Source organism: Empidonax traillii, unplaced genomic scaffold, assembly GCF_003031625.1.
Source record: "Empidonax traillii isolate 1590-97213 ecotype Southwest subspecies unplaced genomic scaffold, ASM303162v1 scaffold189:size1549363, whole genome shotgun sequence".
NCBI classification, from domain to species: domain Eukaryota; kingdom Metazoa; phylum Chordata; class Aves; order Passeriformes; family Tyrannidae; genus Empidonax; species Empidonax traillii.
In genome coordinates this window covers 1,245,062-1,263,277 of record NW_020955382.1, presented here as the reverse complement: position 1 = coordinate 1,263,277, position 18,216 = coordinate 1,245,062, and the positions used below count along the sequence as shown (strand labels likewise).

Here is an 18,216-nt window from a genome sequence, read left to right as displayed (position 1 = left end):
TGTTATTTCAAATTATTTCAAGAGGCATTTCAAGAAAACACAAAACATACTCCGCAACCCCTGACATTTTAATATTTAATTGCAAGGAGTCATCCTCAGACAGCTGGGGAGGCTGCATTTAGGTTGCTGATAAAAAAAAAAGTACTCTTAACTTCCCATTTTACAAGCATTAGTCTTTTTCTTTTGTTATACAATAAAACTCACTTAGAGACATCCTGCTGATTTTCATGGAGAGCTACAGCAGGCAGGGCACTGTAGCCTTTAGCTACAAGGTACCTGTGCAAATGTCCAAGAAGCTCAACATTTTCCCACAAAACCCACTATTTTAGTCTGTGGATGCTGACCTTGCATTCTGAGGTGGAAAAGCAGTATTAATCTGAAAAGATTCTGGTATTCTCTCAGTCTCTCTTTTATTGTCGTTACGAAGCTTTGAAAACCAGGTTGTTATTTGCAAAGCAACTGAGATTCTACTGAAATGTAGTTTTAGTGCTAAGTGGCAAAATGAAGTATTTCTGACCAGAAAGCACTTCCTTTTAAGCATGACATACGAACTAGTAAGTCTTCTTTTGCAAACATATTTTTAAAAGGATCTGACTCTCCGTTGCTAACAACTGAAAATAAACCATGATTCTCACCTCAGAAATTCAAAACCAGAGCAACAGGGCTTATGGTAGTTTCAGAGGCCAGTCAAAGACACCTGAGAAAATGTCAGGATGTAGAAGTTCACAAGAAAAGAAAATCTTCTGAGCCAGTGTTTCTCTTCTGTGCCGCAGCTATCTGCCCGAATCTACAAATTTGCACTAGCTTTCGATGTTTTTCCTTATTTTCATGCAGAATAAAGGAAAGATTACAGGAAAGTGCCTTATGTTTGATGGAAGCAAATGAACACGGAAGGGAAACAAAGCGTACAAAATGAACCTTTATTAAATGAAAGAAAATCTGTTTTGTGGGTCAAATATGAAATAGAATATACAAAAACTTTACATCAGATCTCTTGTCAAAGAAATTAAATTCTATCTAGAATGAAGCAGCACTCATTCTTTCCAAGACAACACAAATGGGTGAATATGCATCTTATGGCAGAACAGGACCACATAGTATGCTGTGCTATATTTCTGGTTACAGAGAAGAAAAGTCAAAACTCTAAACGATGTCCCTAGAGAACGCAACTATTCAACAAAGTAATCTAAAACCATGAATGTTGATCATTATGTATCCTCTTGGAAGCAAATGACAGGTGGATCAAGTGCAGAGTTTACAAAGCTTGCATATCATGTTCTCTGTTTCTATACAAATATAAATAGTTCTTTTTTTATTTCAAAAATCCTTTTATATTTGATAGCTTTATTTGTGGAAAAGGATGACCAGCTCATCAGGTTCCTGCTGTACTACCCAGACAATTTCATCTCCTTTATCTCCTCCTTCTTTTGAAGACTGTAACCCATACACAACAGCTTGAATTACTTTCAGAAATTTGATGTGTGTTTAATCAGTCTTTGTATCACTTGCCCTGTACAAGAAGGTTCTACAGACCTCCTAACATGTCTTTGGCATAGCACACCATGTCCCATTTAATACTTTTTTTTTGCTTAAAAAAGTATATTTTCCTTTAGTAAAACAACTTAAAAGCATCTATTTCCAAATTTGTAAAATAATGTGTCACCTCTTGTGTTGCTTTGCAAAATATACACACACACTTCGGAAAAACATTGAGTACTGACATAAGGGACTCTTCTGAAGCCTGATCTGTTTATGAGAAGTAAAATATAATTACAAACTCCACTTTCTGCATGAACCTCACATGAAGTCGTTCAATTCAGCTTCAAGTGCTGCTGCCATTTCATCCGCTTCAGAGCTGCTTCCTTCCTCATCTTCATTGCTGGATTCTTTACTGGAGTCACTGGCAGCATCATCTTCATCCAGTTTGCGCTTGTGACCCCTGGAAGGGCAGACAGAGATAATGTCCATGAACCAAAAGTACCTCAATGTTTACCGAGAGACTCACACTCAACATGAGAGAAACAAGGGGGCTAAGGGACTCAACTTTTTCTCAGGCCTAGACAGAAAGTACAGCACTTGCTTTTAAATTAACAAAGAGCAGTCAGTTCACACAAATAATTTTTTAATTGTTGTTATTATTGTCAGCTGTAGGTGTAAAGAACAAAGTACTGTTAATTTCTTTTCTTCCATCCTTCTGAACAAGGAATGAAAATGAAGTATAAGACTGTTTGAAAATAATGAGTAGATTTACTTTCCTCTCGTATTCCAAAACAAAGAAAAAAGGCACTGTGTGTATGTGATATTGTCAAAATACATTATATATTGTTATATGGTTTTGAAATATTCAAGTTCCTGCTTTTTTATAAAAATAAAACCTTAATTGATTAACCAAATCTCACTGCACCAGCATCTACACTTTCATGCTTCCAAACTTTGGGGTCTCATGGTTCCCTTTTGTGTCTCTTTGGATTAGTACTGCCAGACTGAACAACACATTTCTTCACATCTCCGGAGAATGAATCAAGTTTAAACAAGAAGCTGATGTGCACCATACCCTGCTGAAAGAATCATGTTCCTGGCTCTGAAAGATCTCAAAGGAAAACCTAATCCTCCAACTGGGACACAGTCATAAGAAAAAGAACTCGGATTTGTGGAATCCTAAAGTCTCTTTTCCTTGCCAAATGGAATTTTTTATCAGACGTGAATTTCTGAGACAAAGATAAAGTTGAGACTTTTGCATTGCACAGAATTCATAATGAACTGTAGAAACACCTTCAAAATCCTTCCTGATCATTTGATCAAATTTCAAGCAGAAAAATACATGCAAAGGGGATATCTCTTAAATAACTGCCCTTTTGGTTGCTGGGTGGGGGTCTCATTAGGCAGATAGTGAATCCACTTGCAGTAATGAAAAACCAATAAAATTATCTTCGATCTTTTAGCAAAAAGCAATAATTTAACAATAATCCCTTTATTTCTGAGAGCACAGAGAAACAGCATACAGCAAGAAAGACCTTTGATAAATACTGACATGACCTGTGCATATCCAAAAGAAATAAACACAAAGATTACCAGTCAAACTTGTGAGCCTGTGCTAAGCAGTGTTGAAATACAAAGACATTTTTATTTATACAGGCATTCTTATTGCTGTTTCCCAAGCAACAGGAATGCTCACTAGGCCAGACTACTTGATTTGTAGGCTGATTGAGCAACACCTGACCTCTCCTTTCTCAGTTTTTCAGGGAGATGGACAAGAGATCAAGGACAAGAGATGGACAAGATGGACAAGGAGGGGAGTCCAAATCAAAATGGGAAGGGAGCTTTCCTTTCTGCTGCACCTGGGGGACAAAAAGATAAACTGATGCTGAGTGTTTCCTCACAGTGATGTTAGGTGGATTTTGCTGCTCAGTGTAGGGGGGTAGGAGTGATGCTCCCGGGAGACAAGGCTGAAGCCTCGCAATTCAGTCTGGGTTATAAATCCCTAACAAGGCAAAATGGGATGAAGTGAAAGCCTTTCCTGAATACTTTGCTACTGAAACTCAAATGTGGTGTGCTGAGGGAGTTTCAGAGCACTAAATGCAGCCTAATTCACAATAAAAAGCACTTTCTCAGGCATAACACCGATTATTTCCATGCAGCCTCTATTAGCACGCGGTTTGGACAAGGAAGCTCCCATACTGAAAATGCCCAGTTGGAAGAAATCTTAGTGCATTTTCATTAAAAGCTATACAAATGTATGGTGCTTGAGTTTCACTTGCTAGTTTCATGATGATTTCAGCCTTCAGAGCTAAAGCACTATTTTAGGCATTAATGATACCATTAGCCAGAGAAAAGCTAATTGGGAATTAAAGAAACCTAAAAGAGTCTTACTCAGCAAAAGACGAAACGAGTTGTGCATCTTTAACAACTAGTGGATAAGAAGTACATGTATAAATTTCTCAGTGCTGACTGAGAAATGAAGATAAATAAAGTCATGGAGGGAATCCATAGCACAATGCTCACAGCTGAAAACATTCATATTCGTTTGTTTTTAAGACCGTGGAAAGACTTTGTAAGATCTATGGAAACTGATGGTATTTACCCACTGAAAAATAAAATTACAGTCTGATAGCTATCATTTCCCCATATGAAACATGTCCACTGCAGATGCTGCATTAAAGAACGTGTCAGGACAAGCAGGTTTTTAGAGCCAGTCCAGATACTGTAAGTTTACCAGGACATAAAACAATAGCACAGAGCCTATAGGAAAAAAAAAGGGTCCATGAAGAAGTAATATCTCACTGCCAGCTGATTATGTCTTGAAAGTGCAGAATAGTTAATTTACTAGATAATTATGGCAAAGACTAGCAAATTACTAATTTATGCAACAAAGCCACTTTTTTATTTAAACGCACTTCATAACAACTAGATTTCAGTGAGGACAATCAACAAAATACAGGGATCTGAAATACTCAGTGTAACTAGTTAATTAAAAAATGGAGTTCCAGTCTATGAAAAGACTTTCCAGAAAACTTGAAGAGATGGTTCTTACGTGTTTTCATCCCTCGTTCAGGTGTATTAAACAGTATCTTTGGAAATGCAAACGACTGAACGTCATCTATACTGTTGGTTCTTGTTATTTCAGCAAGGCTAGAATGACAGCTCTATTCAATCTAGATATAAAAAATTCCTCACTCACACTTGCGAGTGGAAAAGTTTAGCACATACAGGATTCCTTCTTACTATTTAGAAAAAAAATGTTTCAGTAGTATGCTGCAGGCTTCCATTAACCTGATTTGCATTTTTAAAAGGAATTTTGCTTGACTGCTATTAAAAACCAAACATATCCACAATAACTTCATATTAAACTTTTATAATCTTTAAACTTTGCATATGAACAACTGCCAAAAGACTGAATGTAGAACTTTAATTATCTGACAACTCTGTGAAAAAACTTCTACAATTCACATTTCCTTTTCCTTTACATTAAGTGTTTTTCTTTTATAATGCTCACTACTAGGAGGCCCACCAACTCATGTGCTGGAGAAATCTTTTAAAAAGAGATTTACATTTAACCCCCTCCCAAGATATTTAAACAAATTATCAAGAGATTTAAATCAACCATAAGTGTAACTCACAATGACATTAAAAATGAAAAATATATGTATAAAAGTGGGTTTAGGAAAATTTAATCTACAGAATGCTAATGAGAAATATACCTAGTGCTATTCCAAATGAAGAGACAGAATTACAAAGTTGCAATAGAACATGGTTTATGCATATAAAAAATAGCACATGAAAAGTTATTGAAAATAAAAATTTATTAATTATTTGATCTCTTAAAATGATCACTAAAATACAACTGCAATATACAACTGCAGGAGAAATGAAAACTTCATTCTTATAATTTCAATATAAATTTAGTTCACTGAAAGAGCTACAGGGAACAAAGCAGTGAAAAAAATGTCCAGCATCTGTTGCTCCTGCAGTCTTAAGAGCTTAATTTATAGTTTGCTGGAAATAAATGGTACTTGAAAAAACACTTTTCTTCTATTAACTGAAAAGCAGATTGTCTCTGGTTTGTTCTTCACCCCAATGGCATCCCTTTAAGAAACACAGTGCTACAATAAAATAAAGCATCTAACTAGCAGAGGAACTCAAAGGGCAACATAACCCTTGTTTATAACAAAGCAAATGCAAACCTTTTCCAAGGCTCATTTTAAACTTGCAAAAGAAAACCACAGCAAATATTTGAAAAATTGTTCACATATCCTTTAAACTCCAAATACCCACAATCCCCATCCTTCTCTGTAGGACGTGAACTAAATTACTGCAAATTGACCTGATTTTTTTTCGATAGCTCCTAAAAGTGGTGCAGCAACAAAGCAGAGTCTACAGACTAAATGGGTTTAGTCTTTTACAAGCAATCAGCTTACAGCACCGACATTATGAATCAGGACTTAAATTTGCTACCAAATACAGCCAGGTTGGTGTCTAATTGGAACACGCACAGCAGCCCATAAGCAGTCTGAAAGGCAAGGGTTTGAAAAGGGCATTTGGAAGCAGCGTGGTGCCTTCCAACAGCATCACAGCCCTGCAAGACAACCTACACTGCCAACAGGCACACCTCTGAAGTTCGGGAATGTCCTGTTTCCACGCACACCTAGACCACAGCTTTCTGTAAACTCCTTCCATAATGAGAAGAAGGTGACGTGGCATCCAGTAATGCAATTGGAAGTTGACTCCCTTTCACGGTAATTTGACTATGGGAAGGACTTATTTAGATAAACTATTTCTGTGGCAATATCCTTCAGCTAGGAAGAATTAGGGCTGGTTACCCAAGAAAACTGTTCTTCAACCTATTTTGAAGATGCCAGCCCAACTTGTCTAACAAGGTTAAAGTCCTTGAGATCCGAGAACACAAAGACTGAAAATCAGAGTTGTGACCTTTAATGCATTACATGGGACAGACAAGATGGTTAAATGTTCAGGGAGATGTTCTAAGTTTTGCAGTTATATTTTCTTAATATGAGACACATGGCAATACCTTGAAGATCCCTTCTAAGCCAAACCATTCTCCGTTCTTTTCCATACATTTGACATGAGAGTGAGCAATTGCCCATAGCATGCCTGTAACTCAGGTGTCTGCCCTCTGGCAGTTTCTCTCACACATCTGCGCAGGAACACGGAATTTTTGTCCCGGTTCTCTTCCCTGGCACAGCACAGCATGCTGCCAAGCATGGTTGTTGTAAGGAGCAACAAACAGCACTAGCCCCACACTGGCAAGCTGGAGAGTGTGTTTTCACTTTTCGCTCATGCTATGACAAACAGGACAATATTTAGCGTCGCAGGAACAAATGCCAGACACCTCATATATTTCCTCAAGAACTCATCCAGCGCTGTCTGCAAGATTACAGGACGATCCAGAAATCTAATATGCAGAAAAATGCACTGAGTATGTTTCTTGCACGGCCCTGGGGTGCAGAAAGAGCCCCTGCAGTTGGAGGAACAGCACGCTTAAAACGCTGCTTACAAAAACGTCTTCACAGGCACCCACCAATTCCAGCTGACAGCTCCAAAGCGTATTTTAACTAACACAACAGTAAAGTGAGATCTAATTAAATTCTGCACAGCTTCAGTGCCTTCCTGCTTGAAAATTTAGCACACCTGTGCACAATTCTAATGGTGAGAAACTGTTTTGGAAACTGAAAACCATCTTAACAACAGCTTTATAGTTAGTTCTCTGAAGTAAACACTCAATGTATATCTAAACGGAAAGAGAGTTTTTAAGAGTCAGGAAGTCACAGAAAATTTAAAATAAACACACAAATTACTATAATGTGTCAACATGATATTTTGCAAATTTTGTTAAAATCGTCCATTTGACAAGCCTGTGTTTGCCTGATATTTATATCAAGGGGAAAGTTTAATAAACAAGAGAATCACTCCAATGGTAGTTTCTTAAAATGTTTTCTTAATGTTTTCCTTAAGAAAATGGTGATTTCTTAGCAACTAAACATTTGCTTGGGATATTTCAAAAACAAACAGTGTAGCAACAAAACTTTAAAATGAAAGGCTGTACACTGATTTTCCCTGTACTGAACTAATTCAGATACAGATATTAATTAAATTGGGTAATGGAAAACTGAAAAGTTGAACCTACTATTTTGCTTCTGTAATTAAATCACAGCTAAATAAATTGTGCCTCTAAAATACTACTTGCTATTTTATTAACTTCAAGTTGTTTAAAAATAATCCACATAGTTGTTATAAGAAGATACTTATGACACAAAACATTAACCATCTCTTCAAAAGGCAACTGTGACAGTGGCAGTTTTATATCACACGACAAATACTCTTGCTGCTGATGTGTAGAAGACAACAGAAAATTAAATATCCTTTTCACTGTGTGGAATGCCAGACTATTACCTGACACTTCCATACTGGAAAACACACAGGTGCACTCTGGCATATCACTTCTTAATCCTGTCTTAAAGCTAAACCAAGCTGTTGCTGTTTGCACCAAATTCTCTTTCCAGCTTCTTCTAGTTTACAAGTATCACCCATTACGACAACAAAGGTAAGATTTATAGCTCTGTAGAGATTCTGGGTATCTCTGGGAGGCTGTACTAGGAGATACCAAGAGAGGAGATCCTTCCTTCCCAGTGCCTGAGTGGGCACTGTAAAGCAACTCTACTTGGATTTGGTTTGAAAAAAGTCTTCGAAAATTCTTCAAACTAATTTCTCTTATAGGAAGCACTGAAGGAGATAGTCTCAGATAGTGATGAAGAATAATGTTCTCACAAGAGATCTAAATATGAGTAATTGTTTTAAAAAATGGTAGCATGCAATAAAAAATTAAGATGAAAAGTGGGCAAAAATGTAAGATGTATGGGCAATTTAGAAAATTCAAAACCATACATCAAAACAAGGAGTTGGAAAAGAAACAGCACCTGACTTATCTGAGAAAAGTCAAATTGCTTTCATTTTTCTCACAGGAGCACACTGTATGTGGAGATATCCCTATGCCAATATAGTGGAGAACAACTCCAGCTGGAAGACCCAAGCACTGCAAAGTACTGCTTGGAATTCTGGCTGGATTTGCCAGCACCACTCAAACACTGAGAAGACTCTTCCAGATGTATCAGTGGGCTTCTTAAGAATTTAGGGCGTAATTTAGCAGGTAACACACTGACTGTGCTAACCAAGGAGGTTGGAAGTAGGATTTGGTATGTGGCAGCTTTTAAAAATAGATATTCATAGATTATCTTAATATATGTGTTAATACATATGTCATGGGCTACACTAAGCTATACTGAAAGATAAGATGATTTTGTCAAAGCCTTTAACTCTGATTTTTACTAACTCTTTTTATTACTTTGCCATTCTTTCAATAAATCATTGAGATTAAACTGCAAAGAGATACTACTGCTTCTGTTCCTTTATCAGAAAACGTCAGCACTTCCAATGGCAAGACAAGCTATCTTGGCCCTTCTCATCCCCTACCTCCTCCTTCCCCAAATTCCCAGCCCTGACAGATTGTATTTTTCTTTATTTATTGGTCAAAATTGTATACAATAAATCTTTTTTTCCATGCAGTAAAACACATTTGTGAAGACTCTGTTTTGGAGACACAACAGCACTGAAATACAAAGCTGCAAAGAACGCAGTAAATAATTTATTAACACTGAAAAGTTGTATTTTAAGCCGGCATTTGGCTTCAGACATTCAAGTGTGCTAAAAGATGTTTTAGAAAAGCTAGTAAATTACAAAACGACATGACTTCAAGACAGGAATTCACCTCTTGGTAAAAGAAATGTTGAAAAATTTGTTAGAAATTGAGCTAGAAACTGCTAGGTTTCCATGAGAAACAGAGGAAAGTTTGAGAATATCTGACAGAATTATGTGACTTTCACATCAGTTTTATACGGTTTCCATAAATGATCTATACAGCATAGGAATACATAAAATACATTCAAACCAGAATACTCTCCATCTTTCTTTAAACGTGCACTACCAATAAACTCCCTAAAAAGTGGGTCTGCGTTCATTAAATTCGGATCTCTGCAATACTGGGTCACTGAGAGCCACAAATTCCGTCTGGATCAAACAGGCATATGCCCACCAGCCTCTCTGCCAACTCAAATCACACCACTCAGAATTCACCGTACCTGTTGTTTTCACACTAGCTAAGATACGACAAACTACCTGGTGCAGCAGATCACAGCTCTTCTGCCTCACAGTCGTGATCCCCTCTACATTCTGCTCTATAATTTCTTCTGTCGGTATTTCTGGAATAAACATCAACTAGCAAAAGGCAGTTTATACCTGATCTGTACTTTCTGATGCGAAGCTGCAAATTTTTATGATGCTGCTGTCCAAAAACCAGATTCACAGTTCAGCTGCAGCCTTTCCCACACCACTAATGAATAAGACATCTCAAGGAGAAGATGCTCATTACCTATTATCAGTCCAGAGTAACAGGCAGCTACCGAGCCTGTGTCCCAGTTACAGCTGGGACAGAGTTAATTTCCTTCCCAGAAGCTGTACTGTGGAGTTGGATTTAGTATGAGAACAATGTCAATAATACACTGATTGCTTAGGTAAGCAGTGCTTACCCTTAGCCAAGGGCTTTTCAGTTTCCTGTGCTCTGCCAGTGGCCAGCTGACCTGACCTGGCCAAAGGGATATCCCATACTGCCCAACATCGTGTCCATATGAAAAAACGGGGGGAGTTGGCCGGGAGGGGCCAATCGCTGCTGGGGGACAAGGCAGCAGGTGGTGAGAAGCTGTGTTGTGCATCTCTTGTTTCCCTTAGGTTTTATTTCTCTCTGTCCTTTTCATTACAATTACTATGACGCTGTTGTTATTGTAGTAATTTATATTTCAATTGCTACACTGTTTCTATTATTAAACTGTCCTTATTTCAACCCACAAGTTTATTTTTTTTTTCTGGTTCTCCTCCCCACATGGTGGTGGGGAGCAAGTGAGAGGCTGTGTAGTACTTAGATGGTGCCTGGAGCTAATCCATGATAGCCTGGTCTTACTGATGGAGTGATACCAGCCATAGGCTCACAGAGAGTAAAATTATCAATTTACCTGGATACATGGATGCACACAAGAGGACTGTGTGAAAAGGTGTTTCTCAGGGCCCCAAATGACTAAAGAGCCACAGCACTTCGAACATTTAACAAAAACTAAGACTGCAATAAGCTCTTCTCTTTCTAGTTGCTATCTGAGAATGAGATGGCCACACTGATGCAGGTACGGGAGCAAGTTCTGACAGGCCAGGTAGGGGCCCAGATGGAAGAAAGACCAGACTCTCCTCTGTTTTCAGGAATAAAAGTATTTTAGAGGCCCAGTCTCAAGTGATGGAACACATTTCACAGCTGACATCATTCAGACATACCCCTGCTCCTTTCCAGCCTGCACAGCTGGGCAATCCTTTGGAGTGGGGGCAGCTGTGCATGTGTGCAGGTGTGGCAGAGAGAAGAAGCCTGGCCAGGTATCAAGATTGTGCAGGCACTTCTGTCCCCACAGCTCAGGTGCAGTTCACCCACCCTTGCTAACACCTGGAATAATAAAAGCCTTCTTGTATTACCATTCCAGACACAGTAGTCTGAAACAAACAGTAACATCAGCTGAGGTACGTCTTATATTTCTGCTGATTGCATCTGCAAGCTCTCCAGGTTCTCTGCCTAGTAGGAACATATTTCGCATGAGCATTTAACATGATCTGGTTTGTCTGATGCTTTACTTCACAGTAACTGGCAAAACATATACTATCACGTATTCAATTTAGTTTTCCAGTAAATATTTACTGGGATAGCTAAAGACACACTCAAGCAACACTACCAGTGATTGAGAAACAGCAAAAGGAGGCTCTGGACAGGAAACAAACCTCTTCATGCAATGTGGTGGCAATATGCTTGGGTGATGTGGAAAAGGACACTTTTTCCTGCTGTGACATCTATGGTTGAGTGGGGAATTAAATAATCCCCATTCTGCTTTTCATGTGCTTGGCTGATAATAATGCAGGGACAAATCTCCAAAATTGGCTTGATACAACTGTCTTCTGAAGTAAGCTCAAGTTTTGTAAAAAAATCTGACTTTGTTTTTCCCAATGAAAAAACCTACTAGGAGTTCAAATCATTAATAAGCTACTACCAAGTGGGAATATCTACTCATTTTGATTCCTGAATTTTCTCCCCCTGCATTAAAAAGCAGCACTGCTGTTCTTCTACCAACGTTTTCAGCACATGCTTCAAGCAGGCACATTAATTGTTGATATATGCTGCTGTTTAGCAGCCATTACAGACTTGCAGGGGTCAAGATTAATGCACACTAGTTATTATGTAGAATTTAAAGTACTTTTAGAATTCATTTGGGGAAATAAGAGCTATTTTTCTTGATCGGAACACTGCTGCCTTACAGAATTCCTGCTAATGTCCTAGGTCTCAACAGTGGCATACGATGAAGGATTAAAAACCTTCACTGACAGTTGTTAATGTACTTCTTGGTTTCCTCACTCTCAAGAGATATTTAGAAATCCGCATATCTTACTAAGGAAAAATTTAAATTGTTTAATAGTTCATAAATTGTACTGAAGCATTCAGCCTGACTAAAGAAAAAGATGCTGATGCTGCCTAAATTACCTGAAGGACAACCCCTGGCTATTCTGCAATCCTCGTGCCAGCTTTCTCATCAAGACACAAATTGAAGCACTATGTTTACTACCTGCCTCACCCTGAACTTCTGCTTTACATCTTCCTTATCCCACTCCATTTGCCACAGATGCAAAACAGCATTAATATCTACAGACTGCTAGAATGGGGCAGTGGTGGTGGTGGTGGTGGGGTGATAACAAGTCCTTCAATAGTCACACGGTGCTGGGGGAACTGTTATGTGAGTGGGAGCAGGATAGTGGAAACGGGTGTTGCTAATTGCTCCTGTGCAGAAACAGAAATACATCCAAAACAATTTGATGCTCAAGTTCCTTATGTGAATTCAGAGCCCATCAGAGGAAGGAACCGTCCCCTCTGTGTGTGTCACAAGCGCTTTGAAGCTGAAGACACCCTGACACCTACTCCTCCCTTTGTGAGTGAATACTAAGAGATCAGGTTTTTCAAATTCATTCAGGTTTTTAGTTCTCCCCTTATCAAGTCAATAACTCCCAACTCGATTCCTATTATCTTAAGTTCCTTGCAGCCTTCATTTCTTTAAACTTAGGTTGTCCTCTAGGCATTTTTTGGATCTAGGTAATACCTTAATGAAATGCTTCATCCAGTGGCACCTCTCCCAGCTGCACCAGAGAAACCAGAATTGGGTAACTGCATTCTGTGTGTTGTTCTAAAATCTCTTAACTCTTGTCTGTGATATGGTTTTGAACAATCCCACAGCCAACAATCTCAAGGGGTAGCGTTACATCATCAAGAGTTCTCTCTATGTAGAAGGTTCTTATATAGGGTCAACAGCCAGCTCCCAGTATGCTGGGTTAGGGTTAGGCTGGAATGTTGTCAGTAGAGGCTCTCCTCCTCTTTCACTTCATGCACCTCTCCTGTAGGCTCCTAGGACTTGCTCAGGGCTCTTCTTACTCCAAGATAGTTAATCCATATGTTTTCCTCCAACTCTGACCTCAGCTCAATGTTCACTTAATGGTGGTATGCTAATTAATGCAAACAAAACATTTGTTCTTGATTCTGAGACAAGCTCATCTTTACTGCAGAAACACAAGAAAAACAGAGCTCGATAAAAAGACGAACATGTTGACCTAATTTCTTCTCACTAGTCTAGATCACTGCTGAGGCTTAGGGATGGGGGCCTGGAAGGGTGCCAGGATCCTCCCTGCTACACACAGCTTCATCTCCAAACCAAAGTGCTTTGCACTTTCTTCTGTAGTTGGTCTCACAGCTAAACAAGAATCCCCTGCTGGAAAGCACGTCTCTTCTCTGTTCTTTCTCTCTGATTATGTGAATGCCTCTCACCACTTTTCAGCCCTCTGAAAACTCTTTCCAAAATAATAGAAACAAATGATTTCTACAAAACCCAGCTCTAGTAGACTGGTGCTTCCTGCAGATATATTATAGAAAATTATTCTCCCTCAGGCTCTAGTCACTCCATTGTCCCAGGATGGAAGCTATTAGTTAATGGCTCTGCAGTGAAAAAAGGCAATGACTGCAGAAAGACTTTTATTTCAAATACATTGATGCATTAGTGAGAAATCCATTTCATTACTTCACTCAGAACTTTAAGTTATACACAGATTCACTAAATCATTATACATAGCAAGATTTAGAAATGAAAAATGCAAGAATAATGGCAATTCCTGTACATGCTTTGGCATTTATTAGCACATTTAAGAAGACAAGGGGAACGAGGTAAATACACTTATGCCTGATGACCTATATTACGGTTCCAAACTTTTGCTTCTGTATAAACCAGAAAAAACTGGCAACTTAGATTCCCAGTTCATTTTGCAGGTACCAGTACGCTTCTTAAGGAAAGCACAAGGGAAGCCTATTCAGTATTTAAGTATATTGAGAAAAATAAATATATATTTTAGCAGCACTTTCCTAATTCTACTAACATACAAACTTTAAATTGCCTGTGTGTCCTTCCCCTGAAGTAATAAAGCTGCTAGAACTTAAGCATCACCTGGACTTACATGATGCTTACAATACTGAAGTAGGAAAACCCATTACCAAAAAATGGTATTGATTACTTGGTATATAGAGAATTTAATTAGAAACATACTAACACAAACAAGCTTTCAAATCTGATACTGAAAACAGTATAAGAGAACTTTATGCTACTTTTCACTTTTCCAAAGACACTTCTCTTCCTGATTTCAATTGATTAATCACTACATTAATTAACAGGCACAACAACAATATCATGTGCAATCCAAGTAATAATAACTGCACACACAGACACAGGTGGACTGAATAATACTGTATCACTGCATCTACACAACTTCTAGGTATTTCCATAGCTGACAGTAAAAGAAGCTGAAGGCAGACGGTCACTCTAACCAGGCTGTATTTCAAAGCATTTTCAAACTTCCCAACTGATGTGGTCTAACACAAAAGCAGTCTTGTGCAGTTTATGTCCTCTGGCAACCTGCATGTTGTGGAGGGAAATGTGATGATACCACAGAATTATGTTAAACTATCTCACACAAGTTCAGAGTACCACTGCTCAGCTTTTAGTGAACAATTAAAAAAAACTTTACAGTTCTGTAAACAACTTACTATTAATGTAAAACTTATTAAATTTAGGTGATATTTTAACTGGAGAACACCTCACTTATTCCACCAAATGCTAAAGAAACTTGGCAAAAAAGTAACATCATATCCATATGGAGAGAGACTTTGGAAAAAACCTCTTAGAAAAAGAAAAGAAGGTTAAAAACCTCAACTGCTGTTCATGTTTGATGTGCAAAGAACCCCTCACATTTGGTAGATATGAATCTTACTGAGCAACCATTTATTCAAGTTGTTTAGGAATGCTATACAAGAAAAATAGCTCAGATATTCTTTCCAAAAAGAATCATCCCAGCAGAAACCAGGAAAACCCACTGAGTCCCCCTGAACTTCAGCTATGTCACCTGCCATGTAAGATTTATGGAAAAAACCCAGAGGTATTAGTGATAATACTGACGTTTACAAGGACAAGATCAGCATCACTGACCATGCAACAACAGTGAGCAGCACACTCACATGCATTCCATTCTGCTGCTGCAGCTGTGAGCCCTCAGAGAGCAAGTAAGCATTGTCCCTGCATGCTGCCTCGTAGGACCAGTGCCATGCACATAATATGCATACCTACATACCAACAACTCTGGTCATTTTAGGACTGTGGGAACAGCCCAGCTCTATCTTGAAGAGCTGCCTCAAGATTAACCCAGGCTCTAGCAATGGACAATATAATGAAGGTGGTTGGTTTTCCCATTAATTCTCTGCCATGATTTGCTTGGTTGGGCCTGAGAACTTTTAGATTGCACGTTCACTTTCTAAAAGAATTTAGGAGGACAAGTGTCTCCACTTTAGAGAAGGAAAAAAAAAAAAAGCTGCGATGGAAACTTAGCACCCTGAAACTCTGAGCAAACGTGTTCAAGCTGTGCACTTGCTCCTTGTAGGAAACACAGAGAAATACAAGACCAAGACTGAAGTCTCATGATCGAAATGTGAACCAGCACCTTGGTTAATTTTAGCTGTTGTTAATAGTCTAGATGTGTGAAAGTTCACACTCTCACTGTTCTCTCCTGTGACTTTTTTTTCCTACCCAGTTAATGATCTGAGTCTTTCCAAAATGCACGTTCCTCTTTAACAGATATTATATTAGACCTCTGCAATAATTCAAAGTATTTCAGAATTTGTAAGAAGTAGCTATGAAGGGAATGATGTCCTCCTGTGATTTCTACTGAAGCAGACTTAGCATCTATCATTTGTTCTATATGTACCAATGACATACATGGGCCAGGAGTCTTAGAACAAGGACCTTCCTCTTCAACTGTTGAATTAGCAAACTTCTTTTTCCCCCTGTGGATTTACGTATCTCTGAACATAAGGCAGATGCAGTTAGACCTGTATTTTCTCAGCAAACTTTCAGTAATTTTGAGAGTTTTGATTTTGCAAGAAACGGAGATGAAACCAGTCAAGTATCTCAACATCCCCCTGCACAGTGAAATTCCATTCTTCCTTCTTCACACATTATTATTTTCAACACAGGAAATTAAATCAAGGAGAAAGAAAAAATTCAGAATACATCTCTGACAAACAGAAAGAAGGAGAGACCTGTAGCATTTCACGCAAGAATACAGCAAAATGAGATAGATATAAATATATAAAAATTAAAATAGTTTCTCCATTTTGACATGAATTATAAGCCTAGCTCAGTAACTGGAGAACCGGCCTTTCAGGTAATTACATCTGAAAATCCTTACTGAAGAATTCCCATTCAAACACATCTTAGTTGAAGTTTCAAAATCAAAGGTTTGAGCGTCAGGTGTCAAAGATCAGCTCGGGAGTAATTTGTATTTCATACAACCCCTTTCATTATGGAACTGTTACTTATAATAGAAGAACAGGATGAAGATGTTGCTTCCACTGAAGTTCTACCGATGACAACTCATTTATCAGAATCCTTGGTCTCCTGAAAAACTCAGTTTGTTACTGCAAACTCTGGATATGCAAAGCAGCTCCTTTTCATCTGCTCATCATACTAAAGTACTTTCAAAGCTAGGCTAGTACTGTAAACAGTGTACTTTTCCCAATACTCTGGAATTAATATTACCCATGCTATGTAACAGCTTTTTTTTTTTTTTTAAACAAAAGGGGACTCGTGAAAAGATTACCACGCAATTCTAAGGTCAGTATGACTCTCTGAAAGCTAGTTTATCCTGTGCTTACATCCTCCCCATTGCAGCATGGACAGTGACATGTTAAAAGGCTAGTCATGCATACACATCACTTCCATCACTCTACTGGAACTGTACCTTCTGGATAATAACAAATCTACACTTAAAAACGTTTCCTGCTTTCCACAGGATTACCAGCATGCTTACATGAAGAAGAAAAGCGTGCAAACGTGAGCAGTAGCTAGCTCTGTGTGTGCTGTAGCTTTGCATCTGCAACATTACCTTTCTATTTTCATTTAAAAACATATTTCTTCCTTGAAAACTGCTTGGAAAAACCTGAGATACCTTAAGGGGAAAAAAAAATAAAGTATACTTTGAATTGATGTGTGCTTCCTCATATCAGTTCTCTCTAGTGACCAATAATTCTTTTTGCTACTTTGCTTTTGAAGATTAATGAAATCTACACATTTCTCCCATTTGTCAAATAAATCCCAAACAACTTCATCTGAAACGTGATATAACACTTCAGAAGGCACAAATGTGCAGCAGGGAAAGGTAATCTCCCTTAAGTATTCCATAAGGCATCCATGAAGAATTTCTTATAGCTTTAGCTTCCCTCACAGAATCCTACCATAAATTTATAATAGAAGTTCTAAAGAAACCTAAGGCTAAAGGCTGTCAACATCATTGTTTAATCTTTTAAATGTCACAATCAAGAATCACAGTAAGGGAAACTAAAGCAATGCATGCTTCCCAAATGAAAGTGCAAGCACAAAGCTTGCTTAATCACACATCATTCCTTTCCTAAGTCCCCAGATTTTAACAGCAAAATTTTCTTTTTAAGCATTAGATACACACAAAGAATAAACAAGATTATGTCCCAGACAAACAAGTGAAATATATTTCAACAAGAACACACAGTTTCCTACAAGATTCACTGATGAGTCTTCAGGGCAAAACTGCTCAGTACGAGCAGCAGAGATCTTTCCACTAGACACAGGTTTATCCCTTAGAACTGATGCCTGAGCTTTGGGGAGACTTCCCTAGTTCCTTCCCCTTTTTATTTTTTTAAATAATTGGCTAAGGTATATTATAACTATATTAAAAGCTAATCCCTTTATATCAATACATGGCAGTTTCAGTATAAAAACTATTGCTTTTAAAATGCTTTATCTTCACCACATATACAAGACATAAATCACTTAAAATTCCACATAGAGATTGTAATTTGAATTTTTTTTTTTTTTTTGTTAGTGGAACATAGCTTTTTGTCCGTGCTGCCCAAAAAGTCATGAGTTTCAGTCTCCCTTTTACCATATTTTATGATGCCTGGTCAGGGAGGACAATCAAGACATACATAAATATACACATATGCAGTAA

At 38.1% G+C, this 18,216-nt stretch overlaps 1 protein-coding gene across 1 annotated transcript in view; it reads right to left on the bottom strand.

Annotated features, from left to right (window-relative positions):
• Positions 1–905: 905 nt before the first annotated feature.
• Positions 906–18,216, bottom strand: part of CTDP1 (CTD phosphatase subunit 1) — a 94,754-nt gene continuing 77,443 nt past the window's right edge. The window contains exon 13 of the mRNA XM_027886527.1: positions 906–1,939. Coding sequence (XP_027742328.1) covers positions 1,798–1,939 — 142 coding nt within the window. The 3' untranslated portion in view covers positions 906–1,797. The remainder of the gene's footprint in view (positions 1,940–18,216) is intronic.